The sequence below is a fragment of the Chlorocebus sabaeus genome, chromosome 11 (assembly GCF_047675955.1).
Source record: "Chlorocebus sabaeus isolate Y175 chromosome 11, mChlSab1.0.hap1, whole genome shotgun sequence".
Lineage (NCBI taxonomy): Eukaryota > Metazoa > Chordata > Mammalia > Primates > Cercopithecidae > Chlorocebus > Chlorocebus sabaeus.
Window position 1 is genome coordinate 119,191,881 of NC_132914.1, and position 26,230 is coordinate 119,218,110.

General features: G+C 46.6%; 1 protein-coding gene across 4 annotated transcripts in view; it reads left to right on the top strand.

Annotated features, from left to right (window-relative positions):
• Positions 1 to 26,230, top strand: part of CFAP251 (cilia and flagella associated protein 251) — an 82,262-nt gene that overhangs the window by 36,563 nt on the left and 19,469 nt on the right. For 3 of the 4 annotated variants that reach the window (XM_037995541.2, XM_037995544.2, XM_037995542.2), the window contains 10 exons: positions 1,167 to 1,381; positions 4,152 to 4,346; positions 5,035 to 5,285; positions 5,635 to 5,786; positions 7,263 to 7,436; positions 8,716 to 8,900; positions 13,302 to 13,416; positions 14,656 to 14,819; positions 21,841 to 21,931; positions 22,143 to 22,286. In XM_037995541.2, coding sequence (XP_037851469.2) covers positions 1,167 to 1,381; positions 4,152 to 4,346; positions 5,035 to 5,285; positions 5,635 to 5,786; positions 7,263 to 7,436; positions 8,716 to 8,900; positions 13,302 to 13,416; positions 14,656 to 14,819; positions 21,841 to 21,931; positions 22,143 to 22,286 — 1,686 coding nt within the window. Of the gene's footprint in view, positions 1 to 1,166; positions 1,382 to 4,151; positions 4,347 to 5,034; positions 5,286 to 5,634; positions 5,787 to 7,262; positions 7,437 to 8,715; positions 8,901 to 13,301; positions 13,417 to 14,655; positions 14,820 to 15,513; positions 16,589 to 21,840; positions 21,932 to 22,142; positions 22,287 to 26,230 lie in introns of those variants that run through there. The other variant, XM_037995543.2, reaches the window with a different exon arrangement.

Consider the following 26,230-nt stretch of genomic DNA (forward strand, 5'->3'; position numbering starts at 1 on the left):
GTAGGTTTCTTTGAGCCTCTGGTCACATTTTCACCAACTAACTGATCAATACATAACCTTGTTTTATGTGTATTCATGTTTAAAGACATTTTATTTAATATATAACATTGATTCATTAACATTGAGCTCATGGCCAACAGCACTGTAACTCATGACTTGAACGAAACTCATCTAACCCATGTATTTTCTCCATAAGGCACATCATAGCATTCTTTTGCTTAGGAACACTAGATAGCACTTCAGCACTATGTTTGGGGGTCAATTTAAATACGAAAATCACCAAGAAAAAGCACCCAAAAATGCAAACAACATGGCACTAAATAGACCATGAAAAGGACACTTGTTTATAGTCAGAGCTGAGACAAGAAGGCAGAGCATTGCCCTGCTTGCCCTCAACTGGAAATGTGCATGTTGAGTGAGTAAAATTATTTGTCACACTGCACATGCACTTCGGCAAATGACCGTGAGAGTGCTGCAAGTATTGATTTTTGGATTACAAATCAATTCTTACAAGTAGGTGAATTTGCAAATACAGAACCCACAAATAATGAGCCATTTGAAATGATAAAAATGTGTTGAAACAGTGCTGCTCTTAGAAAGAACTTGGTGCTCTTGCTTGACTAATTATTATTTTACTATTCCTCTTGTGTTCAAATCAGAAGAGGTAAACCTTCGGATCTTCTCTGTATTATTAGAGAATTGGGCAGCATAGAGAATAGGGCATTTCTGTGTATAGTGCTTAAATATTTTCTACTGATGGGAAAATACCTTATGATCAAAGGAGACTGGGAGAATTATTTTATGCTACTTTATAACCAGAGCATGCTTTGACTCACAACAGGCATTAGTTTCTTCACCAGTCTCTGAAACCTCCATAAGAGAAATTTAACAGGTATAAACAGTGAATAACCACTCTCTCATTTGCTTTAAACAAACAATGTAATTGAACAGAGTACATAACCCTTCACTTGCTCTTAGCAAACCTCCAGAGGTTCAGAACTGCCTGGACCATGGCAATCCACGGGAGATGGTTTTAGTGATTGTTTTCTTTTTCTTTCTCTTTTTCTCACTATATTTCAGCATAACATTATAAAATATCATGTTGATAAATGCTTTGTTTTATATTTATTACCAACAGTAACTATAACCTTTCTTTTGAAACACAGACCTTCAACAAGCTTGTGGGAAAGTTTAGCCAGTCCATCTTTCACTTGAATTTAACACAAATACTCTCAGCAACAATGGAAGGGAAGCTGGTTGTCTGGGACATACATCGCCCACCCTCATCTGCCTCCACCTTTTTGGGCTTTCCCTATATCAAGCCTTGTAAATTGGTTCATTTGCAGAAAGAGGGCATCACTGTGCTTACTACAATTGATAGGTAATTTTAACTTAATTAAAAGGTAGCTATGGATGATTATAAAAATATTTAAAAATTGTTATGGGAGGTTGGGCATAGTGGCTTACACCTCTAATTTCAGTTCTTTGGGAGGCTGAGGTGGGAGGATCACATGAGGCCAGAAGTTCGCGACTAGCCTGGGCAACACAGTGAGACCCTATCTCTACCAAAAAACAAAAAAGAAAGAGAGATAGGAGGATTGCTTGAGCCCAGGAGTTTGTCAGAGCGAGACTCTCCTGTCTTGAAAAACAAAACAAAACAAAACAAAACCTCTTTTGGATGTATATGCATATTTTGTATATGCATAGAGTATTCTGGGGAGAGTCATAATGAACTGGGAAGATTGGTTGCCTCTGAGGAAAAGAACTGAGAACTAAGATCAGGGATCGGGGGTGGATTTACTTCTTTTTATAGTTCCATTTATACTAATTGGATTTTTAAAAAAAATCATGAGCATGCATTATGTTAAAAAAAAATCCCTTTGTGTTGGTGAAACAAAAAGGAACTAGATTTTTTCTTCTGTGCTAATTGGATAGATTTTGCATGCAACATTTTACATGCATTAAATGTAAGAAAATAATTTGAATAACTACATTGTTTTTGTCTGATTACAAAATAACATTTACAGTTCGGAGCGGTGGCTCATACCTGTAATCCCAGCACTTTGGGAGGCCGAGGCGGGTGGTCTCAGGAGTTTGAGACCAGCCTAGCCAACATGGTGAAACCCTGTCTCTACTAAAAATATAAAAATTAACCAGGTGTGGCGGCATGTGGCTGTAGTCCCAGCTTCTCAGGAAGCTGAGGCATGAGAATCACTTGAACCCAGAAGGCAGAGGTTGCAGTGAGCCAAGATTTCACCACTGCACTCCAGTCTGGGTGACAGAGCAAGACTCAATCTCAAAACAAAACAAAAATAATATTTACCCATTGTGAGAAGATCAAATGCATCAGAACATAATAAAATTCACTAACTCTGATTTTGAGTGGCTGTGGGGACTCACAGATGGTCATTAAGTCTTCAATTAGGACAGGGTTCTTATTTCAGCTGGGTCCCTTCCTTACTGAGTGACCTTGAGAAAGGAACTTAATCTTGCTGAGCCTCTATTTCTTCATCTGTAAAATGAGCATAATGGTACTGTTTCTCTCAGAGTGGTTTTATGAGGATTTCACGAGATAGGGATGTAAAACTCTTTGCACATGCTTGGTGCAGGGGAACCCTAGGTAAATGGCAGCCATCATCAGCGTGTGAGAGAAGTTCTCGAAGGTGTGGAGAAAATTGCCTAGTGACAGGGACCCTGCCCATATGGTTAGAGTCACTGGGCCATCTGCTTTCAGAACGCCCATTTGCTTCCATTCGCCTTTTGATGCAGGGGAACAGTGAGGTCTTGACATGGTTTTACAAAGAGAAATGCAAATTGTCACCCTCACTCAGTGGGGTGAGAAGATAGTAGAACTGCAGTTGGCCGTGATGCAATCAACCTTTACTCGGTTGGGGGTTAGGATCTAGTGAAGACCAGGCCTGAGTTCTCCAAGTTAATAAAACCCAGTCAGGATCTGTGAGTCCAAGAAGGAAAAGGTCTCTGAAAATACTTGGTCAGTATTGCTGCTTCTGTCCAGCAGAGGGCAGTGGCAGACGTTCAAGCCAATTACTCAGCCCACCTGCCTTGCTTATTAATCAGAAACCTCATTTAACCACTCTGCATATGTAAGAGAAAATCCTCCTCGTCTGCCCCCCGTGATTAGAATTATGTCAAAGTCTTTTTTAAAAAGCCCATTTGGGATGGATCTGAGGACTGGAAATGAAAGCCATTTTGTCACGTGGCACTGCCTTCTGCCGTGATGACTGGATAGGGTTTTATGATCACACTAACAGTAGTGCCTTCCTGTAAAGTGCTAGTGTCCCATTGCCAGCTTGCATGATTTTGGAGGACTGGTGGAGCGATTCTCTCCATGGTCATCTGTAGTTATATGGGAAGTGTAAATCCTTGTCCACCGCCATTGTGTATGGCTGATCTTGGCGGGCAGGGAAGAACCTAGCAGAGAGCATGGACTTTGCTTTAGACATACCTGAGTTCCCTGCATAGTCAAGCCACATGGCCCTGGTAAAATTGCCAAGTATAAATATGCCCCATGCAATATTTGGGATATACTTATGCTAAATTTTTTGTTTGTCTGTCTATTTTGTTTTTTGTGATGCAGTTTTGCTCTTGTCACCTAGGCTGGAGTGCAGTGATGCAATCTTGGCTCACTGCAACCTCTGCCTTCCGTGTTCAAGCGATTCTGCTGCCTCAGCCTCCTGAGTAGCTGGGATTATAGGTGCGCACCACCACACCTGACTAATTTCTGTATTTTTAGTAGAGGTGAGATTTCACCATGTTGGCCAGACTGGTCTCAAAGTCCTGACCTCAGGTGATCCACCCAATTCGGCCTCCCAAAGTGCTGGGATTACAGACATGAGCCACCATGTCCAGCTACACTAAATTTTTTTATACAAATATTCAAACGTAACTGGGTATCTGTATTGTTATCTGCTAAATCTGGCAACACAATGCCCTGAGCAAATTTCTTAACTCTGTGAGCGTTAGTTTCCTAGATGTAAATTGGGATAACAGTAAAATCATTCTCATCAGGCAGTATTAAATTAAGTTTTTGCAATGCCCCAGAATCCAGAGCCTGACATATAATTAGGTATTATATAGATGCTACTTGTTATTATTGCAATTTGCAAAACTGATGTTATTCTCCATTTCAGCTACATTGTCACAGGTGACATTAAGGGTAACATTAAGTTCTATGATCACACCCTGTCTATTGTTAACTGGTACAGTCACTTGAAACTGGGCGCCATAAGAACTCTGTCCTTTTCAAAGACCCCAGCAACCCCTCCTACCGAAAAATCAAACTATCCTCCTGACTGCACTTTAAAAGGTGACCTCTTTGTCGTAAGGTAAGTTGTTAATGAATCTAGTCATTAGAATGGTTGAAAAATGATCGCTGTCTTCTTTAGTTTGCATGCAGTGGGAGGTTCGTGTTGTTCCTGGGATATCTCCCTGGCTGATTGTGATAACTATTGGATCATTTAAAAAATTAATGAAACATGACTTTAATATTAAGACTCTTTAGTAACTGGAAGCTGGAAGGTCCTGATCCCTGAGCTCTCACCTCTGTTGAGTTTGGAGTCTTTGGCTGCAGGTTGGTCTCTTTTCTCTAAGCTGAGCTTGTCCTAGCCACTGCGGTTAAAGGCACTGGATAATTAATAGCCATAACATTTCAAGACCGAATTATCTGTGAGTCTGCTTAATTACCCTTGCAGTATTTACAGGCACATCTGTATGTGTGCACCAAACTCCATATTTGCATACACAAATGAATATTTGCATGTGCAGATTAGCTAATTGTACAACTGACTGTCCATCTGCATACTTAATGACTCAATTTACATGGAGAAAAGTGGGCTTTTTCACTTGCAAATGGAGGCTGTTGGGTATTGGTGGTATATTTTTGGAAATGTTGGGTTAATAATGTCACTAAATTACAGACGACAGAGGCGTTTTATGTGCAATTAGAAGCAGAATAGCTGGCATGCCCCATTCCCTGCAAACACTGATATTGTTTGGTCTCTCCTTGGCAAACAGGAATTTTATCATTGGAACATCTGATGCCGCGGTGTACCACTTAACAACAGATGGGACCAAACTTGAGCAGTTATTTGTAGAGCCCAAGGATGCCATTTGTGCCATCTCCTGCCACCCCTATCAACCCCTCATTGCCATCGGGAGCATCTGTGGGATGATCAAAGTGTGGAATTATGAAAACAAACAATATCTTTTCAGCAGGGTTTTTGAGAAGGGGCTTGGAGTCCAGAGTCTGACCTACAACCCGGAAGGTATTTTCATCTTATCAGCCTACCATCGGTTCCACATGGACAGCCCCAAAAGGGATGGATGCACCTGGGCTGGCATAGCTCCAGGATGTCTCCCCGACTCCAATGCCCAGCAAGCTGGATGAGGCGCCTTCTCTCTGGGGCTCCCATGGTATTCTGGGCCTAGTGCTCTCTGCGCGTCTCTGTGCGCTAACCCCAGGAGATCATGCGTTTCGGTTCATTTCTCTGCACAGGAGCTTTGTTGTGTTAGTTGCTGTCTTCTCCACACCCAGAACAAAGCCTGGCACAGACTCAACATCTCTTGAATGAATGTAATCCTTTTCCATCGTTGTTCTCTGGCTTGTCATTTCAGGAGCCCTTCTTGGAGCTGGTTTTACAGAGGGGACAGTTTACATTCTTGATGCAATGTCTTTAGAAAATGAAAGCCCAGAGCCTTTCAAATATTCCAGAACCAGTGTGACTCATATAAGCTTTTCCCATGACTCCCAGTATATGGCAACTGCTGTAAGTATTTTCACGGACCACCCATCCAGTGGCTTAGCAATTTTATTTGAAACCAAAAGAGGCCAGACATAGTGGCTAACACCTGTAATCCCAATGATTTGGGAGGCTGAGGTGGGAGGATCATTGGAGGACAGGAGTTCACGACCAGCCTAGGAAACACAGCAGGACCCCATTGCTACAAAAACATTGTTTAAAAATTAGCCAGGCCTTGTGGCACACATCTGTAGCCCCAGTTATCCAGGAGGCTGAGGCGGGAGGACCCCTGGGGACCAGGAGTTTGAGGTTACAGTGAGCTATAAGGCAGTTATGTTGGTCTGTCTTTATGTTGGGAGGGGAAAAGCAGTGGTCTTCACTAAACTCCTGTCCCTTCCAGCGCTCTCCGTCTCCACGCTGGTGCGGCCACTCCTCTGGTTTGTGTACACAATGCTTCTGAAGACAAAGCCATCTCAGCACACTGTGGGCACACACAGTCCAGCCTCTGTGTCCCCTCAGGCCAGGCTCCCACCCCGACCTGGTTCACTCGCAGCCTTCATACCTTTCAAAAACACATGGCTTTTTTTATTGTATGTAGCTGGACAAAGAAAAGGGAGGACAAAGGCGCAAAGAATCAGGCTTTTGCCTTTCCACAGACAGCGAGGGAAGAGTGTAAGACCATAGTGTCACCTTCATACTTTTCCCCTGACTACCTTTTCAGTTTTTCTGCTTTTAACTTTAATTTTCTTGTCTGTAAAATGGGCATTAGGCCAGGTGTAGCTCATACCTGTAATCCCAGCACTTTGGGAGGTCGAGGCAGTCAGATTGCTTGAGGCAGGAGTTCAAGACCAGCCTGGGCAACATGGTGAGACCCCATCTCTACAAAAAATAATGAAAAAAAAAAAAAAAAACTAGCCAGGTATGGTGGTGTGTGCCTGTAGTCCTAGCTACTTAGGAGGCTGAGGCTGGAGGATCTTTTGAGCCCAGGAGACTGAGACTGCAGTGAGCCGTGATCAGGCCACTGCACTCCAGCCTGGGCAATAGATCAAGACTCTTGTCTCAAAAAAAAAAAAAAAAAAAACTAAAATGGAAATTGTTTTACTATTTGCTTGAATAGACTAAGATTTTTTTGAAGAAAATATTCTTAGTATTTTTTTTTTGATAGGGTCTTGTTCTGTTGCCCAGGCTGAAGTGCAGTGTTACAATCTTGGCTTGCTGCAACCTTCTCCTCCCAGGTTCAAGGAATTCTGTGTCAGCCTCCCAAGTAGCTAGAATTACAGGTGTGTGCCACCACGCCCAGCTAATTTTTGTATTTTTAGTAGAGATGGGGTTTTGCCATACTGGCCAGGCTGGTCTTGAACTCCTGACCTCAGGTGATCCACCTGCCTCGGTTCCCAAAGTGCTGGGATTACAGGCATGAGCCACCACACCCGGCCCATAATGATGATTCTTAATTTACTAAACGTAAAACGGGATAACTCCTTCTCTTTTGCTCATCTTCAGGATAGAAGTTTTACTGTGGCTGTTTACATGCTGGTGGTCAGAAACGGACAGAGGGTCTGGGAGTACTTAGCAAGACTTCGTTCTCATCGCAAAAGCATTCGAAGTCTCCTGTTTGGGGTTTACCTGGACAGCAATGAGCCTAGACTGCTGAGCCTTGGGACAGACAGGCTCTTGGTGAGCTATTTACTTTTCGTTGACCTGGTCACCAGGACTGTGTCTCACTCTTGTGACATCCCTGGCATACTGCATAGAGCCAGGCGCACAGTATGTGTGTTTGTTGGAGAAAATGAGTGCACAGTGAAGGATCACAAACCTCTCCAGGTTGGCATTTTGCCTTAACATGCCTGGGACACCACCTGGGGATTCCTGTTCTGGACGAGGAGGCTTCCGGGCAGCAACAAGTCAGAAGGCAGGGAGCGGGGAGTTCCCCACAGCGTGGAAAGCAGCCGCCCTCACCTCCCAGTGTGCACGGGGAGGGCCGACACTCACTAACACTGTCTTCATGTCCAGCAGTTGGGGCCAGGCTACTACCTAAATATGAAAACTAGGAGACGTTGTGAGATAAGAGGAAAAGGTAGGGACAGTGGCAAATGCGATATTACAGGGTCAGGTGAAATGGATTCAAAATCAACCAGTCAGTGTATCTGTCTGTTTTTCCTTCCTTCCTCCCTCCCTCCTTTCCTCTCCCCATCTCTCCCTCCCTCCCTTCCTTCCCTCCCTTTCTTCTTCCCTCCCTCCCCGACCCCTCCCTTCTGTCTCTTGCCTTCCTTCCTTTATTCAGTTTATCCATTCATTCATCCGTCTGTCCATCCATCCGTCCATCCATCCATCTGTCCATCCATCCATCCATCCATACACCCACCCACCCATCCATCCATCCAACCATCCACCCATCCATCCATCCATCTATTCTGCCCTGCCCATGAAAACATACCTGTATGGACCCAGTTCAGCGGCTGCTGATTTGCGATTGCCAAGTGCTGGGCTGAGATTTAGATGAATTAGTTCCTAAGATAATAAGTGACACAGTATAACAGAACTGTAAGATGTCAGGTGTGGGAGTCAGCTGGATCTAAATGTGAATTTTTGAATTTTTACTCTGCCACTTTTTAGCTATGTGACCTTGGATAAGCCACTCTGACCATCCTTGAACATCTGTTTTCTCATCTGTAAAATGGGCACAACAGTACTCCTTTGCAGGGAAGTTCTGAGGATGACATGACAGATGTTTTTAGAGCACTCAGCTCATTGTCTTCCGGATAGTGAATTCTCAGTACTGATGACTTAGTGTCGGTTCTAGGCAAGTCTTCTGTTGGGAGACCTGATACCATATCCTGGAGAACAGCACTGTTGCTGATAATTATAAAGGCTGTCACCCAAGAGCTAGGGGCTCTTTAGCTGAGCCTTTAATTTGGCTCAGTCCTCATGTGTGTCCATCTGGGCTCCTCTGCAGATAGAGTATGATCTTCTCAGGAGCTACAAAGACTGCCTGGAAGTCCTGGACATTCACCACACAGACCAGGGCTGCTATCCCACCTGCATGGTCTGGTACCCACCACTCACCAGGGAACTCTTCCTGCTTATTTGCAACAGTGGCTACAAAGTGAAGCTTTTTAATTCTACCACCAAAATGTGCAGGTAAGCACCCGCAGCTTCCCACTGTAGGGGGTGTGGATCGAGTTCTCTGCCCCCAGCCTGTTTCAAGTCTCTATGCAGGGACCTGCAAGCAGCTTGGCTACTATCATCATCCTCTTTGCTTTGCAGAGGAGGAAACTGAGGCACAGATAACGTAAGTAACTCTCACCAAGGTCATGTGGCCCTGCGTGGAGGTGAGATGTGCAGAATCCAGGAAGGACACAGACTTGCAGCCCTGGGAAGGTTGCTGATGCTGTCTCCTGTTCTCCTCTCGTTAGGAAAAGCATAGTTTTACCCAGCTACTAACAATCGTTTGATTTTTTCTTACTCTTGGGTCTCAAAGGAGTTGTAACTTTAATTGCTAGCACTCCTTTGTTCACACCCTGTGTGAGCCAGGTACTGTTTTAGGTGCTGAAGACAAGGATGAAAACAAAACGGTTTCCATCACCGTGTAGTTTACATGTTGGTGGGGGGCAGGTGATGCAATAGTGTGAACAAGTAGCCAGGTAGTAGGTAGGTGGTAATCAGGTCTGTGCAAAGAAAAAAAAAAAAAGGAAAAGGCAGGATGAAAAGATGGGGAGGCAGGGAAGGCCTTGGAGAGCAGGGGACATCTGAGCATCTGAACAGAGACTTGAAGAAAGCAAGGGGCTGCCTCCCGGTTGGAGGAAAAACAGTGGATCAGCAAGGGCCGATGAGTGAAGGTGGGGGGCGTCTAGGGTTTGGGAAATGCTGCGAAGGTTGGCGAGGCCAGAGTGGAGTGGGCAAGGAGGGGGTGTGGGAGAGCGGGTCAGAGGTGCGGGCTGGTGCCTGGCACACGGCACCCTGGAGACTCCGGCTCTTTCCCAGGTAAGACGAGAGCTAGTGGAGGGTTTTGAGCAGAGGAATGACATGTTCTGATTGATTCTTTACAATGATGTCTGGTTTCTGTACAGAGAGCAGACTCTGGGGCGCAAAGATAGAAGCAAGATTGGGGAAACTGGTGTGAGAGCTGATGGCGGCTTGGCCCTGAGGGCAGAAGGGAGGGTCAGATTCTGGATGTGTCCTGCTGGCAAAGCAAAATGGAGGGAAAAGGTGGTGTGAGGGAAGACACCTCTCGAAGCCGTTAGAATGGACTGGGCCTTTAAAGAGATGAGGGGGGCAACAGAAGGAGAGCTTCGAGATACACCGGGACTCAGACTGCACAAGGCAAGCTTCACATGCCTGCTTGACATTCGGGTCGGAATCCACAAATAAGGCTCTGGAGTGTGGAGGTCCTAGGAGAGGCTGGGCTGGAGTCAGGAGCACAGGATGGTTGAAGGCATGAAACGGGGAAGACACTAGCCGGGGAGCAGGGTGTCTGCATCCGGGGAGCAGGGCATCCACTGCCCAGCATCCTAGAGCGGCGTCTCCTCCCTCCTGACACCATCCTGCGCATGCCCGTGGGCCCCTGTGCTTCGGCCCCTGTGAGCCCTCACAACAAACACTGTCATCCCGTTCCCTTGTCCACAGCCCTGCTAAGTATTCTCCCACTGAAGAAGTTGGAAGGGAGAATGTTTCAGTGATCCACCACAGCCACCACCACTGCCACTGCCACTGCCACCACCACCGGAAGAAGGAAATCAGGGAACTGGCCGCAGCTGGCTCAGGCTTGAGGACTATCATGGTTTTGAAATGTATCTCAGATAAGACAGGTCCTCAAAAGGCCAGGACTACCTGGGATGTTTTGTTGTCGTTGTTGTTGTTTTAAACAGTTCTTTCCCAGAAGGCACAAGAAAAAATGACTGAGAAATGCCATGTTTTATGGTACAGAGAGAAATCCAGGACAATTTTCTTAAGCAATTAAAACACTTGAAAGCATGTGTAAAGAGGAGCTTTAGAAAGACTTCAGAGTCATTGCGCATAGTTTTTAATGAACACATACTTTTTGGACAAAGAATATCTCTCGGATATGCGCAGTCCTAAGACACTGAACTGGCAGAGCTGGAGAATGAGGGCTGGCAGACCTCGGGCCTGAAGTTCCTGCTAATGGTCATTCACTGGAGGAAAGAGGCAGGAGGGACTTTCAGACACAGAGTTGGGAGCTTCTGCCTAATGATGATCAATCTGAAATTAGCATAAAGCAGCTTAAAAAAATTTATCAAGGTGATACTCATGTAACATAAAATGAACCATTTGAAAGTGAACAGTTCAGCTGGGCACGGTGGCGAATGCCTGTAATCCCAGCACTTTGGGAGGGGCCGAGGTGGGTGGATCACCTGAGGTCAGGAGTTCGAGACCAGCCTGGCCAACATGGTGAAACCTCATCTCTACTAAAAATACAAAATTAGCCGGGCATGGTGGCAGGCGCCTGTAATCCCAGCTACTCTGGAGGCTAAAGCAGGAGAATCGCTTGAACCCGGGAGGTGGAGTTTGCAGTGAGGCGGGATTGCACCAACCACTTTACTCCAGCCTGGGTGACAGAGCAAGACTCTGTCTTAAAAAAAAAAAAAAAAGAAAAGAAACAGTTCCGTGGCATTTAGTACTCACAGTGCTGTGTAACCCCCACTCTAGCTTCAGAGCATTTCCATCATTCCAGAATAAAAGCCCTTGAATAAAGCATCTTTTAAGCTGTAGGAATAAGGAAGCCTCATAACCGTGGCTTAATTGGGAAGGAATTGTCTTTTCATGATAAATCCAAAAGAATTTAAAAATGCATTTAAAAAATATTTGAAAGAACATGAAAAGGCAGTTCACAGGAAAAGGCCAATAAACCTATGAGCAGATGCTCACTAGCATGTCAAAGATGCAAATGAAAACAAGATATCATTTTTTCACCAATCAGATTAGCAAAGATAAAAATGATTGATAGTGCTTAGCATTGGCAAGAGGCTAGGGAAACGGGCACTCTCATCCGCTGCTGGGGGCGGGTGTGAATCAGTGTAACCTTTTGGGAAAGCAATTTGTCACCCTCTATTAAATTTTATCATATCTTCTGACTTCTAGGAATGTAGCCCACAGAAGTACTCACACAGTATGCCAAGACATAAGTAAAAGGATGTCTTGTTTGAAAATATTTTTAAAAATGGAAACAATCCAAATGCCCATTAATAGGGGATTAGTTAAACGATGGCTTGTCAGTACACTGGAACACGATGCTGCTTTTAGAAAAGAAAAAAAGAGGAAGAGTAAGACAGCTCTCTGTGTAATTACATGGAAATATCTCAAAGATGCAATATGAGATAAAGCAAATTACCAATGAAACATGAATAGCATAATTCTATTTTTATATAAAATTATAATTACAAAAGAAATTCTTGAGTCATATACACCAAACTATTACTCATGATTATCTTGGGATAGGGTGCAGCAATGTGGAGATATAGATTTTCTCCTCCTCCTTCTTCTTTTTTTTTTTTGAGGCAAGGTCTCACTCTGTTGCCCAGGCTGGAGTGCAGTGGCATGATCCCGGCTCACTGGCTCACTGCAACCTCGACCTCCCAGGCTCAAACAATGCTCCCACCTCAGCCTCAGGCCACCAAGCCAGGCTAATTTTTCGTAGAGACAGGAAACTACTGTATTGCCCAGGCTGGACTCAAACTCCTAACCCCAAGCAATCCTCCCACCTTAGCCTCCCACAGTGCTGGGATTATGGGCATCAGCCACTGTGTTCTGCCCAGGACCAGAGTCTTAAAACCTATGTTGAGATTTATGGAATTTTAAAAACTCAACTATTCTCTTTGCTTCGCTTCTCTTTTCTCTTTTCTTTTCCTTCTTCCTTTCGATGGAGTCTTGCTCTGTCGCCCAGGATGAAGTGCAGTAGCATGATTTCACCTCACTACAACCTCCACCTCCCAGATTCAAGCGATTCTCATGCCTCAGCCTCCTGAGTAGCTGGGACTACAGGTGCGCACCACTACACCTGGCTAATTTTTTTTTTAGTAGAGATGGTGTTTCACCATGTTGGCCAGGCTTGTCTTGAACTCCTGACCTCAGTTGATCCGCCTGCCTCAGCCTCCCAAAGTACTGGGATTACAGGCGTGAGCCACCATGCCCCATCCATGACCAAAGAGTCTTTTTTTTTTTTTTTTTTTTTTTGAGACGGAGTCTCACTTTGTCACCTAAACTGGAGTGCAGTGGCGCAATCTTGGCTCACTGCAACCTCCACCTCCTGGGTTCAAGTAATTTTCCTGTCTCAACCTCCCGAGTAGCTGGGATTGCAGGCGCCCGCCACCATGTCTAGCTAATTTTTGTATTTTTAGTAAAGACGGAGTTTCACCATATTGGCCAGGCTGGTCTCAAACTCCTGATCTTGTAATCTGCCTGCCTCAGCCTCCCAAAGTGCTGGGATTACAGGCGTGAGCCACTGCACCCAGCCTGACCAAAGAATCTTAAAACCTATGTTGAGATTTGTGGAATTTTAAAAACTGTTTCTCTTTTTGCCTTCAGAAAGACGCTTATGGGGCCAGCTTATGGTTCCCCTATTGAGCAAACACAAGTCCTCCCAGTGAGAAGCATGGCAGAGCTACAGAAACGCTACTTGGTGTTTATTAACAGAGACAAGGTAACAGCACCCTCTTCTCCAGCTCTGGGAGTTGACTCTGTGTGTCATGAGCAGCAGTCATTACCGAAGATCACGAGACTCAGAGAGTTCTGGGTTTACAGCCAAGCCCAACTGCTTCCACCCCGGTCAGCTGTGATACTGAAAATTGCCCTTGATGAGTTAGGAAGACTCTTGGGAGACATTTCTGAGCAGAGTTACTGCATTTTCTATATTCCCAGTGAAGTTACATGGGCCACCAAAGGATTTTCCTTCTTATTTATTTATGTGGAAAAACTCTTATAAAAATATGCAAATTGGCTGGGCGCAGTGGCTCACACCTGTAATCCCAGCACTTCCAGCACTTTGGGAGGCCAAGGCGGGCGGATCACGAGGTCAGAAAATCAAGACCATCCTGGCTAACACGGTGAAACCCCGTCTCTACTAAAAATACAAAAAAAATTAGCCGGGCATGGTGGCACATGCCTGTAGTCCCAGCTACTCGGGAGGCTGAGGCAGGAGAATGGCGTGAGCCCGGGAGGCGGAGCTTGCAGTGAGCCGAGATCGCGCCACTGTACTCCAGCCTGGGCAACAGAGCAAGACTTCGTCTAAAAAAAAAAAAATGCAAATTAGTTGCACTTTGTTGTACGTTTAATGAATAATCTACACCGAAAAGTGTAAAGTGGGGCTGGGCGCGGTGTAATCCTGTAATCCCAGCACTTCGGGAGGCCAAGGCGGGTGGATCATGAGGTCAGGAGATCGAGACCATCCTGGCTAACACGGTGAAACCCCATCTCTACTAAAAATACAAAAAATTAGCCGGGCGTGGTGGCGGGCGCCTGTAGTCCCAGCTATTTGGGAGGCTGAGGCGGGAGAATGGCATGAACCCGGGAGGCGGAGCTTGCAGTGAGCGGAGATCGTGCCACTGCACTCCAGCCTGGGCGAGAAAGCCAGACTCTGTCTCAAAAAAAAAGTGTAAAGTCATAGGTTGTGAGATTTATTCTGGAAAACCCGGGACAACTGACCATGAAGGCAGGGAGGAAAGCTTCCCTTCTGTGTATCTGTTAGAGCTGTGCGAGGGGCCCCTACCAGGGCTGGTGTGTGTGGATGCCCAGCTACATTATATGTGGCTCTCACCCTCAGAGATGGGTCCAGACACACAGGTCCTTCTGGCACACAGATCTGGAGGTGACATGTGAATGTGCCAGGCCTCTCGGGCCCAGCTACCTGAGTCTGAATATCCAATTATGTGTTCCTTTCTAGGTTGGACTTCAGATCTTACCAGTTGACGGCAATCCACATAAGACATCTGCTATTGTTTGTCACCCAAACGGGGTGGCTGGCATGGCCATTTCCTATGATGGCCGCTACGCCTTCACCGCAGGAGGGCATGATCGCTCTGTGGTGCAGTGGAAAATCACCTTAAGGTACACAACGGGGTGAGAAGGAAAGTACCAAGTGTAAACTCTGTTTCACTCAGCGACAGTGATAGACACTGAACCCTACTGTGTGCCAGGTACTGTGCTAGGATGTCACAGGGCCTGGCCCTCAGGTTGCTCCCCGGTGGCATGGCTCACATTACTCTGCAGACGGGGGTTACTGTCCTGTTCCATGGACCAATGGTGTTTGCAGTTCAGGCAATGTGACAGACCTTGGGGTCACCCCTGCTCCCTCAAATGCTTCTCCCTCTGCTCTGCATAGCCACACCTGCTAGAAAGATCTAGGCTGACCCTCCAAAGCATGCACTACGGAAATAGTAAGAGGATCATTTGACGTGGGTATTTTCGGCTTCTCCTCTCACCCTCCCTGCTCTGAACGGAGAACCTCTGCCTGAGGCAAGGCTGGAGAATTCGAGAGTTGAACATTGGAGAGTATGTGGACTTTGAGGTGAAAGGGGTAATATGAGTTTGAATATGGGGCCACTCTCTACTGGCTATGGGGCCTAGGGCAAGCTTCTTAACGTCCCTGATCTTTAGAGTCCTTGCCTGCGAAGTGGGGTGATAATAGGGACTTCTGTAGGATCCCTGTAAAGATCAGGCAGTTTAATATGGGAAAAGCGCCTAGCACAGAGCGAAGTACTCAGCAAGTGAATGATTTCCTTTCTTCTCTTCTTCCTGTAAGGGCATTTGCTTATGAGCTCAGGATCTTCCCTAACAAAGAGGGGACAAGCACCCACACTGTCCCCTCATCTACCCAAATTCAGCGTGCTGCCACAGGGCAGAGTCAACCACGTGGCAGCCGGTTCCTGTTCCTGACCACTTCTCCAAGCTGCTGCGCTGCCTGTGGCTCGCCTGGGCCTCTGTCCTGGCATTGTGACGTTGAGGAGCAAAAACAGCTCAGAGGCACCTTCCTTCCTCACAGAACAAACCTGATTCCTGGCTGCCAGCACAGTGTACCCCCTGCCATCTGCCAAGTGCACATCTTTCTTTTTATGGCGGATATTGAAGCTTCTACTCTTAACCTGAATATGAGCAAAAATAGCCAGTTAAATCTGCTTTGGAACCACGGTGTTTGAGATTGCACTTGCAGCTCTGACTTCCACCCCGCCTTCACCTGAGAGAGCAGGTCATGGGAACTTGGGGATTTAGGAGCTGGAGGTGAACTCTCCCATTGAAAAGGGATCATGGCCTCAGAATGGCTGCCTGGTTCCTTGCTCCCTGGCTTGTTGCCTGGAACCATGGGGACAAGGCACACCTTGTGGGGACAAGCAGAACCTTCCTTTCTATTTGTTGTTGTTGAGACAGGATCTGACTCGGTCACTCGGGCTGTAGTACAGAGGAGTGATCGTGGCTCACTGCAGCCTCGAACTCCTGGGCTCAAACGATTCTCCTGCCTCCGCCTCCTGAGTAGCTGGGACCACAGGCACATGCCACTGTGCCTGGCTAACTTTTAAAAAATTATTTTTTTGTTGATAGAGAGTCTCACCAAGCCTAGGCTGGTCTTGAACTCATGGGCTCAAGCCTTGGCCACCCAAAGTGTTGGGATTACAGATGCGAGCCACTGCACCCGGCTAGAACATTCTAAAATGTTTGTTTTCTTCTCAGTCGTCTTGGGATCTGGAATGGTAGAAATTTAAGAAAAAGAAAAAAAGGTCTCTGCTTTCCAATAGCTTTCGCCTGGCCAGAGTCCAGGCTTCTGAGAATTTCAATTTAATCTGTGGTGGGGACAAAGGATTATTATAAACTAATTAGCACTTCATTGCTGCTTCTGGTGACTTAATATGATCAGCACTTCACTAACAGAAAGAAATGTAAAAACCTAAACAAGTAACCAACAAAATTTCCTACTAGAGTCACTGACGATGAGTTGTAGGGGAGATAAAAATGATAAATCCCCTCACGTTCGATCATTTCAGTCAGTGCTCCCCTTGGCCCCAACTGCTACCATCACAGTCTATGGCACTTCTGCCCCAGGAGAGCCCCTTCCATCCCCTCTCTCAGGGTTCATTCCGCACACCCCTTCTTCTGCCCCTCCATGCTAGCATGCCACCCTTTCTCCTCTCCTTGTCTGGCATCTGTTTCAAAATCCCGCATTACTTCTTTGTGCTCAGCCTCCCTGCCTCCTGTCATCCTGCTGCCCTGCTCAGCCAAGAGCAGAGAGACCCTGATTTGAATCCTAGCTAGTCACTACCTGCTTGCTGGATGACGCCTGCCAAGTCCCTTCACTTCTCGGAACCTCAGTTCCTCCAGCTGTTAAATGGGACTCCTCCCACCAAGTTGAGACCATTCCTCCTCCGCCTCCTGCAGGGAGCGTTGACAGAGCACCTACTGTGTGCTTGCCACAGGGCTGAGAACTCTAGCTCCTTCCCAGAAGTACTGTGTGGATTGCTGGGCACAGAGCAGGTTTTCAGTAAGTGTCATTTCCCTTTTCTGCCCTAATGACCTCTTTTCTGTTGCAAGTGTTAGAAACACAATTTAGGCAAAAGGGAACATATGAGAAGGTCATTGGGATCACATGTAGCTACACTGCAGGAAGGTCATGGACAGCGGCACACTTGTGCCCGCAGCGCTTGCTGTCCTCTCGGCCCTGCTGTTGGCTTCATTCTCTGCAGAACTGGGTTTCCTTACTCAGCAGGAAGATGGCCGCCCACAATTCCCAGATTTCACAAATTAGAACTCTCACCACAGACAGAGGACGTCTCTTTCCCAGCGTGGGTTGGAGAAATCCCAGTTCGGTCCCTGGTCCCCTGTGGGGTCAGTGGATGGTGGCCAGGAGGCAGGGGATGTAGTGGAACTCTGAACACCGGGGCGGGAGCCACAGGCTGTTCCCAGCGGACCAGGTGCTCTTGCCAGCCTTTCCCCTCAGGGGCTCCTGGTGGGGACAGGCTCCTCTCTGTCACTTCCGGTCTTTACCTGCCCCTGCTCCAGAGTCACATGGCAAAAGTGGCCTTGCTACTCACGGAGCTTGTCGGGACTGGGCCTGGGCCTGGCCTGGAGGCCACAGAGAGGGAGCCCTCTCGGCTGGACACTTGCCTCCATGGCCTAATATTTGAGCTGAGAAGTGGGGAAGACACAGCCCTTCTGGAGGGGCCCTCAGGCACCCCTGGAGAATACCCAGGTTCCTCAGACCTTAAGCCAACCCGTGGGCTTATGCATGCCTCGGTGAGAGGACCCAGGACAGTGCGTAGCAAACTCTTCCTAAGAAAGGTGTAGGTGTGGCCGATACCCATTTTCCACGGCCGCAATAATCCCAACCACTTGTGCTGAGTTTTCTCAGGGCCGGGGCCTACACTGAGTGAGTTCCGTGCATCATCTGATTTCATCCTCATCCATCCTGGGAGAGGGCACCACTATTTTCCCCATCAAACATATCAAGAAGCTAACTCCAAGGGGTCTGATGACTGCCCAACAATGGAGGAGGCAGTGGGGCTGGGACTCAGAGCCAGGGCTTTCTAAGTCCACCCCACACCTTAACAAACATTCATTACAGGAGGAAAATAAAGGACTTTGTCTCCAATCCTTGTGATATGGTTTGGCTCTGTGTTCCTACCCAAATCTCATCTTGAATTGTACTCTGATAATTCCCATGTGTTGTGGGAGGGACCTGGTGGGAGATAGTTGGACTGGTTAGGGGGTGGTTCCCCCATGCTGTTCTCATGGTAGTGAATAAGTCTCATGAGATCTGATGGTTCGATAAGGGGAAACCTGTTTCACTTGGCTCTCATTCTCTCTTGCCACCACCATGTGAGATATCCCTTTCACCTTCTGCCATGATTGTGAGGCCTCCTCAGCTATGTGAAACTGTGAGTCAAATAAACCTCTTTCTTTTGTAAACTGTGCAGTCTCAGGTATGTCTTTATCAGCAGCGTGAAAATGGACTAATACAGCACATTGGTACCAGTAGAATGGGGCACTGCTGAAAAGGTACCTGAAAACGTGGAAGTGACTTTGGAACTGGGTAACACGCAGAGGTTGGAACAGTTTGGAGGGCTCAGAAGAAGACAGGAAGATGTGGGAAAGTTTGGAACTTCCTAGAGTTGTTGAATGGCTTTAGCCAAAAGCCTGATAGTGATATGGACTAAGGTCCAGGTTGAGGTGGTCTCAGATGGAGATGAGGAACTTGTTGGGAACTAGAGCAAAAGTGACTCTGTTACGTTTTAGCAGAGAGACTGGTGGCATTTTGCCCTTGCCCTAGAGATTTGTGGAACTTTGAACTTGAGAGAGATGATTTAAGGTATCTGGTGGATGAAATTTTTTTTCCTTTTTTTTTTTTTTGAGATGGAGTCTTGCTCTGTCACCCAGGCTGGAGTGCAGTGGCACAATTTTGACTCACTGCAACCTCTGCCTCCTGGGTTCAAGCGATTCTCCTGCCTCAGCCTCCTGAGTAGCTGGGACCACAGGTGTGTGCCACCACACTTGGCTAATTTTTTGTATTTTTAGTAGAGAAAGGGTTTCACCATGTTAGCCAGGGTGGTCTCAATCTCCCGACCTCATGATCCACCTGCCTCAGCCTCCCAAAGTGCTGGGATTACAGGCATGAGCCACCACTCCCGGCCTCTGGCGGAAGAAATTTCTAAGCAGCAAAGCATTTGGGAGGTAACTTGGGTGCTGTTAAAGGCATTCAGTTTTATAAAGAAAGCAGAGCATAAAAATTAGGAAAATTTGCAACTTGACTGGGACAGAAAAGAAAAACCCATTTTCTGAGGAGAAATTCAAGCGGGCTGCAGAAATTTGCATATGTAACCACTAGCCAAATGTTAATACCCAAGACAATGGGGAAAATGTCTCCAGGGCATATCAGACATCTTCATGGCAGCCCCTCCCATCGCAGTCCTGGAGGCCTTTGTTTTGACCAGATTTATTGGGACAAGCCCAGGGTCCCCATGCTGTGTGCTGCTTAGGGACTTGGTGCCTTGCATCCCAGCTATTCCAGTCATGGCTGAAAGGGGCCAATGTAGAGCTTGGGCTGTGGCTTCAGAGAGTGCAAGCTCCAAGCCTTGGCAGCTTTCATGTGGTGCTGAGCCTGCAAGTCCACAGAAGTCAAGAATTGGGGTTTGGGAACCTCTGCCTAGATTTCAGAAGATGTATGGAAACACCTTGATGCCCAGGCAGAAGTTTGTTGCAGGGGTGGGGCCCTCATGGAGAACCTCTGCTAGGGCAGTGCGGAAGGGAAATGTGGGGTCAGAGGCCCCACACAGAGTCTCTACTGGGGCACTGCCTAGTGGAGCTGTGAGAACAGGGCCACCATCCTCCAGACCTCAGAATGGTAGATCCACTGAGAGCTTGCACCATTTGCCTGGAAAAGTCATAGACACCCAATGCCAGCCCATGAAAGCAGCCAGGAGGGAGGCTGTACCCTGCAAAGCCACAGGGATGGAACTGCCCAAGACCATGGGAACCCACCTCTTGCCTCAGCGTGACCTGGATATAAGACATGGAGTCAAAGGAGATCATTTTGGAGCTTTAAGATTTGACTGCCCTGCTGGATTTCGGACTTGCATGGGGCCTGTAGCCCCTTTGTTTTGGCCAATTCCTCCCATTTGGAATGGCTGTATTTACCCAATTCCTGTATCTCCATTCTGTCTAGGAAGTAATTAACTTGCTTTTGATTTTACAGGTGAAAGGGACTTGCCTGTCTCAGATGAGACTTTGGACTGTGGACTTTTAAGTGAATGTGAATTGAGTTAAGACTTGGGGGGACTGTTGGGAAGTCATGATTGGTTTTGAAATATGAGGACATGGGATTTGGGAGGGGTCGGGTGGAATGATATGGTTTGGCTGTGTCCCCACCCAAATCTCATCTTGAATTGCACTAGTATAATTCCCGCATGTTGTGGGAGGGACCTGGTGGGAGCTGGTTGGATCATGGGGGCAGTTTCCCCCATGCTGTTCTCATGGTAGTGAATAAGTCTCATGAGATCTGATGGTTTGATAAGGGGAAACCCGATTCACTTGGGCTCTCATTCTCTCTCTTGCCACCGCCATGCGAGACATGCCTTTCACCTTTTGCCATAATAGTGAGGCCTCCCCAGCCATATGAAACTGTAAGTCCAATAAACCTCTTTCTTTTGTAAATTGCCCAGTCTCAGTTATGTTTTTATTAGCAGCACGAAAACAGACTAGTATACCGGGTATGCATTTATTAATTCTTACAACAATGCTGCGAGGCAGAATCTTCTCATTTTATAATGGAGGACACTGATGCCAGGGAGGTTAAGTCACCTCCCCAGAGTCACACAGCTTGCCAGGGGCAGAGCCGGGACTTGCACACATGTCCGTGTGACTCCACACTCTGGACACTTCCCCACGTCCCCACTGTGGTCTACATGAGGTGTGTTTGATGTCACAGCAAAGAGGCTAATCGCCCGATTAGCAATAATCCAGTTAGTGGATTATTAGAATGATTTCTGATGATTAGCCTTTTGTAGGAGGCAAAGTTGGTCTCATACAAAAGTAGGTTTTCTTACCATTGAAAGGGCCTATTTTTGGAAAATCTGACCTTGTGTTAGAGAGCAGAGGGTTATTTTTATCTGACTGGCATGGGTCCCTGTGGTCTCCTGAGTTTTTATGGAAGCAATTAGTGTTGGCAGTCCACTTGTACAATATCCCATTCTTTTGACTCTGATCGTTTGTGGATCTAAAGTTGTGGGTAAGGCTCCTCTGTCTGGGAGGATTGTGGTTTCAGAACACGGATGCCTCCCCCACCCCCAGGAGACACGTCTTCCCCAAAGATTACAGACAAATTGCCAAGCAATTTCTCCCCGTCATCACCGAGAGAATATCACCATAATTAAGGCGGGTGCCCTCTACCTCTGAGTTCCACGCTTGAAATGGAATTTTCTGGTTTTGGTTTCATTTTAAAGGACCTTTTCTTAACAAGTATGTAGAGACCCTCACTGTATCTGTGCCGTGATACCCTTCAGAGGGCCGCAGTGCTGTGCGGACCACCTTCTGAGCCGTGCTCACGCTTGAGCGCTTTCTAATAGGGACATTTCTGTTGTTGTTCCAGAGTCCTGGAGGCAGCGGTTTCTCTTGGGGGCGAAGACTTGACCCCATTCTATGGTCTGCTGTCTGGTGGCCGGGAAGGAAAATTCTACAGGGTAATTGTCCCTAGAGTAAACACTTCCTGGTAACATCTAGTTAAGTTTGTAAAGCAAATGTGCCCGGGGTTAACCTTCTTGCTTTATTCCGAAGCTTTGTTCCCCCATTGAGCTTAAAATGTACTTGCTAGAAAATGTCTTTGAAGTGTTCATGGATGCCTTCAGACTTAAGCCTAAACGTGTGTTGTGTTTCCGTTCTATTCCTACGTAGGAGCTAGAAGACTACTTCTACTATTCTCAGCTCCGCAGTCAAGGCATCGACACGATGGAGACCAGAAAGGTGTCAGAATACATTTGCCTGTCAGAGCTTCCTTTTGTCATGAGAGCAATTGGCTTTTACCCGTCTGAAGAGAAGGTAGGGAGAATGAAAACAAGAGCAGCAACGGGATGTGCTATTTATAAAAAACAACCTCTGGGAACAAACATTATAGGTCAAAGCAAAAATTGCACATTTTTCTTGCATAAATGGATCAGAAAGATGGTTCTGGGCATTTCAGATGCACTCCTGAGTAACTGCCTTATGGTAGAGATATGCTATTTTTTTTTTTTTTTTTTTTTTAGACAGAGTCTTGCTCTGTCGCCCAGGCTGGAGTGCAGTGGTGCGATCTCGGCTTACTGCAAGCTCCGCCTCCCGGGTTCATGCCATTCTCCTGCCTCAACCTCCTGAGTAGCTGGGACTACAGGCACCCGCCACCATGCCCGGCTAATTTTTTTGTATTTTTATTAGAGGTGGAGTTTCACTGTGTTAGCCAGGATGGTCTCGATTTCCTGACCTCATGATCCCCCCCTTGGCCCCCCAAAGTGCTGGGATTACAGATGTGAGCCACTGCGCCCGGCCAAGATATGCTGTTTCTAAAAAGCACGCTCCTCATGGAAGTTCAATGTTGGTTAGAGCATGGGTCTTGCAACCATGGTGTTGAATTGGACGGACTAGGGCTGCCGTCTCAGCCCTGCCCCTTGCTGAGTGAGGACCAGCCTCATAGGATTTTTTTCTCTTTTTTTGAGGTGGAGTCTTCCTTTGTCGCCCAGGTTGGACTGCAGTGGCACAATCTTGGCTCACTGTAACCTCCACCTCCTAGATTCAAGCGATTCTCCTGGCTCAGGCTTCTGAGTAGCCGGGATTACAGGCACTCACCACCATGCCCGGCTAATTTTTGTATTTTTGGTAGAGACGGGGTTTCACCATATTGGTTAGACTGGTCTCAAACTCCTGACCTCAAGTGATCCCCCCGCCTCAACCTCCCAAAGTGCTGGGATTACAGGCATGAACGACCACGCCCGGCCAGCCTCATAGGATTTGAGGAGGGGATTGATGCCTACGCAGCCCTGGGCATGGTGCTGGGTGCACAGGAAGAGCTCAGGGAAGGGAGGGAGTTATTATCATCATTGTTATTCTCACTGTCTAGTTGCTCTTAACCTAGCAGGTGTTAATGGGGCACCTTTGGGAGGTGGGTGCTTGTCTGGGCTGTGGAGCACGGAGGGTGCAGCCATCCCTCATGACCGTGCCGCAAAAGCACCCCCAGATGCAAGGAGCCCCAAGCAGGGTCAAGAAGCATCTCAGGGAAATGTTCCTCATGTAAACTATTGTTTAAAGTGCAGTTAAGCCAGGTGTGGCAGCTCACGCCTGTAATCCAAACACTTTGGGATACCAAGGCGGGAGGATCACTTGAGCCCAGGAGTTTGAGAGCAGCCAGGGTAGTAACATAGGGAGATCCCATCTCTATCCCCATCCCCCCCAAAACAATTGCCCGGTGTGGTGGCCCGTGCTTGTGGTTCCAGCTACTCAGGAGGCCATGGCAGGAGGATCACTTGAGCCCCGGAGGTGGAGGCTTCAGTGCCCGTGATTGTGCCACTGCACTCCAGCCTGGGAGGCAGAGCGAGACCCTGTCTCAAAAAAAATTAATAAATAAATAAAGTACAATTGATTGTGTTTCTTCTGACTTGAAATGTAGGCCGGGCGCAGTGGCTCACGCCTGTAATCCCAGCACTTTGGGAGGCTGAGGCGGGTGGATCACAAGGTCAGGAGATCGAGACCATACTGGCTAACATGGTGAAACCCCGTCTCTACTAAAAATGCAAAAAATTAGCCGGGCGTGGCGGCGGGCGCCTGTAGTCCCAGCTGCTTGGGGGGCGAGGCAGGAGAATGGCATGAACCCGGGAGGCGGAGCTTGCAGTGAGCCGAGATTGCGCCACTGCACTCCAGCCTGGGCAACAGAGCGAGACTCCGTCTCAAAAAAAAAAAAGAAATATAATGCGTTCCCATTATATAAAGTTTGGGAAGGATATACAAGTGGAATGAAGAAAATACTGACTTACAATTCCACTATGCAGATGGAACAGTTATTAAGATTTTCCTGGGTGTTTTGTATATATATTTATATAATCATATATATAATCATGCATCACTTAATGTTGGGAGACGTTCTAAGAACTGTGTCGTTAAGCGACATCGTTATTGTGTGAACATCATAGAGTGTCCTTACACAAACACAGATGGCAGAGCCTACTACACGCCTGGGCGGTATGGTAGAGCCTGTGGCTCCCAGGCTCCAGACCTGAACAGCATGCAACTGTACTGAATACTGTAGGCAGCTGTAACACAGTGGTGTGTATTTGTGTATCTAAGCCTATGTAAATGAAGAAAAGGTACAGTAAAAATATAGTGTTATGACCTTATGGAACCACCATCCTATATGTGATCTGTCATTGAAACGTTGTTAAGTGCAGTGTGACTGTATAGATGTATATAGTTTTTTTTGTTTGTTTGTTTTGTTTTGTTTTGAGACGGAGTCTTGCTCTGTCGCCCAGGCTGGAGTGCAGTGGCGTGATCTCGGCTCACTGCAAGCTCTGCCTCCCGGGTTCACACCATTCTCCTGCCTCAACCTCCCCAGTAGCTGGGAATACAGGTGCCCACCGCCACACCGGGCTAATTTTTTTGTATTTTTAGTAGAGACAGGGTTTCACCGTGTTAGCCAGGATGGTCTTGATCTCCTGACCTCGTGATCCACCTGCCTCGGCCTCCCAAAGTGCTGGGATTACAGGCGTGAGCCACCATACCCGGCCAGATGTATATAGTTTTAAAAAACTAACTGGGCTTGGTGCAAGAAACTAACATGGTGAAGCCCTGTCTCTACTAAAAAATACGAAACTTAGCTGGGCATGGTGGCACACACCTGTAGTCCTAGCACTTGGGGGGCTTGAGGCAAGATAATCACTTGAACCCAGGAGGCGGAGGTTGCAGTGAGCTGACCGCACCATAGCACTCCAGCCTCGGCAACCGAGCAATACTCTTTCTCAAAAAATAAAAAACAAACAAACAAACAAAAAACTAATTGATACCACTCTGAATATGTGTTTGTATCCTATATTTTCCCTTAATTTTATATCATAAACTTTTTCCATTACATTAAAAATTGTCCAAAAACTTGCTTTTTAAAGGATATATTTTAATTTTTAACTATTTCTAATTTAGAAAATAGAATTATAAAGAAGAAAATAGAAATTACTCAGAGATCATCACTGTTATTATTTTGGTAGATATCCTATCATTTTATATATGGACATAGATATATCTATATTTTTTAACAAGGAATTGAGATTATATGGTATATATATGTATATACCTATATATATCAACATTATACAGAAGATGTGTGTGCATATAGATATGTATCAACATTCTCAGTAACTTGTTTTGTGAGCAAGGTGGTAAAAATTCCTTGGCAACATGCTTTTAAAGGCTGCAAACTTAATTGGACCATTCCCCAGTTGACAGGCATGTAAGTTGGATGAAGTAGTTGGTGTCAGAGACACAGCTGTGTTGAGCATCTCTGTGCATGGTTTTTGCACACTTCTCTAATTATTTTCCTGGGTCATAGTGCAAGAAGTAGAATTACTGGGTCAGAGAATATGAAATTGCACCTACTGCTAACCTACTTTCCATAAATGTAGCATTTTACGTGCCCATCTTCAGGAATCCACAAGTCCTGAAACCCAGCTAAGACTCGATGTTCATGTTGGCTGAGAACACTTGAGCAATATAAGCTGTGGTCCCAGTCCCTTCTCTCGGCTTCGGTGGCCTACTTAGAATCACCTGTTTTGTGTGCTCCAGGTACACAAAACTCATTTCTGGAGAAATTAGTTATCAGAGCCCCTTAACCCCTGCTGAGTCTTGAATGAATGAGGACGGTAAAATCACCAGGTACTGTTGTTAGCTCCTCTAAAGGTCTTTGGCTGATGTGCCTTTTGTAATAGCACATTGCTAGAAACATAAGCAACTCTGAGAAAGTTCGTACAGCC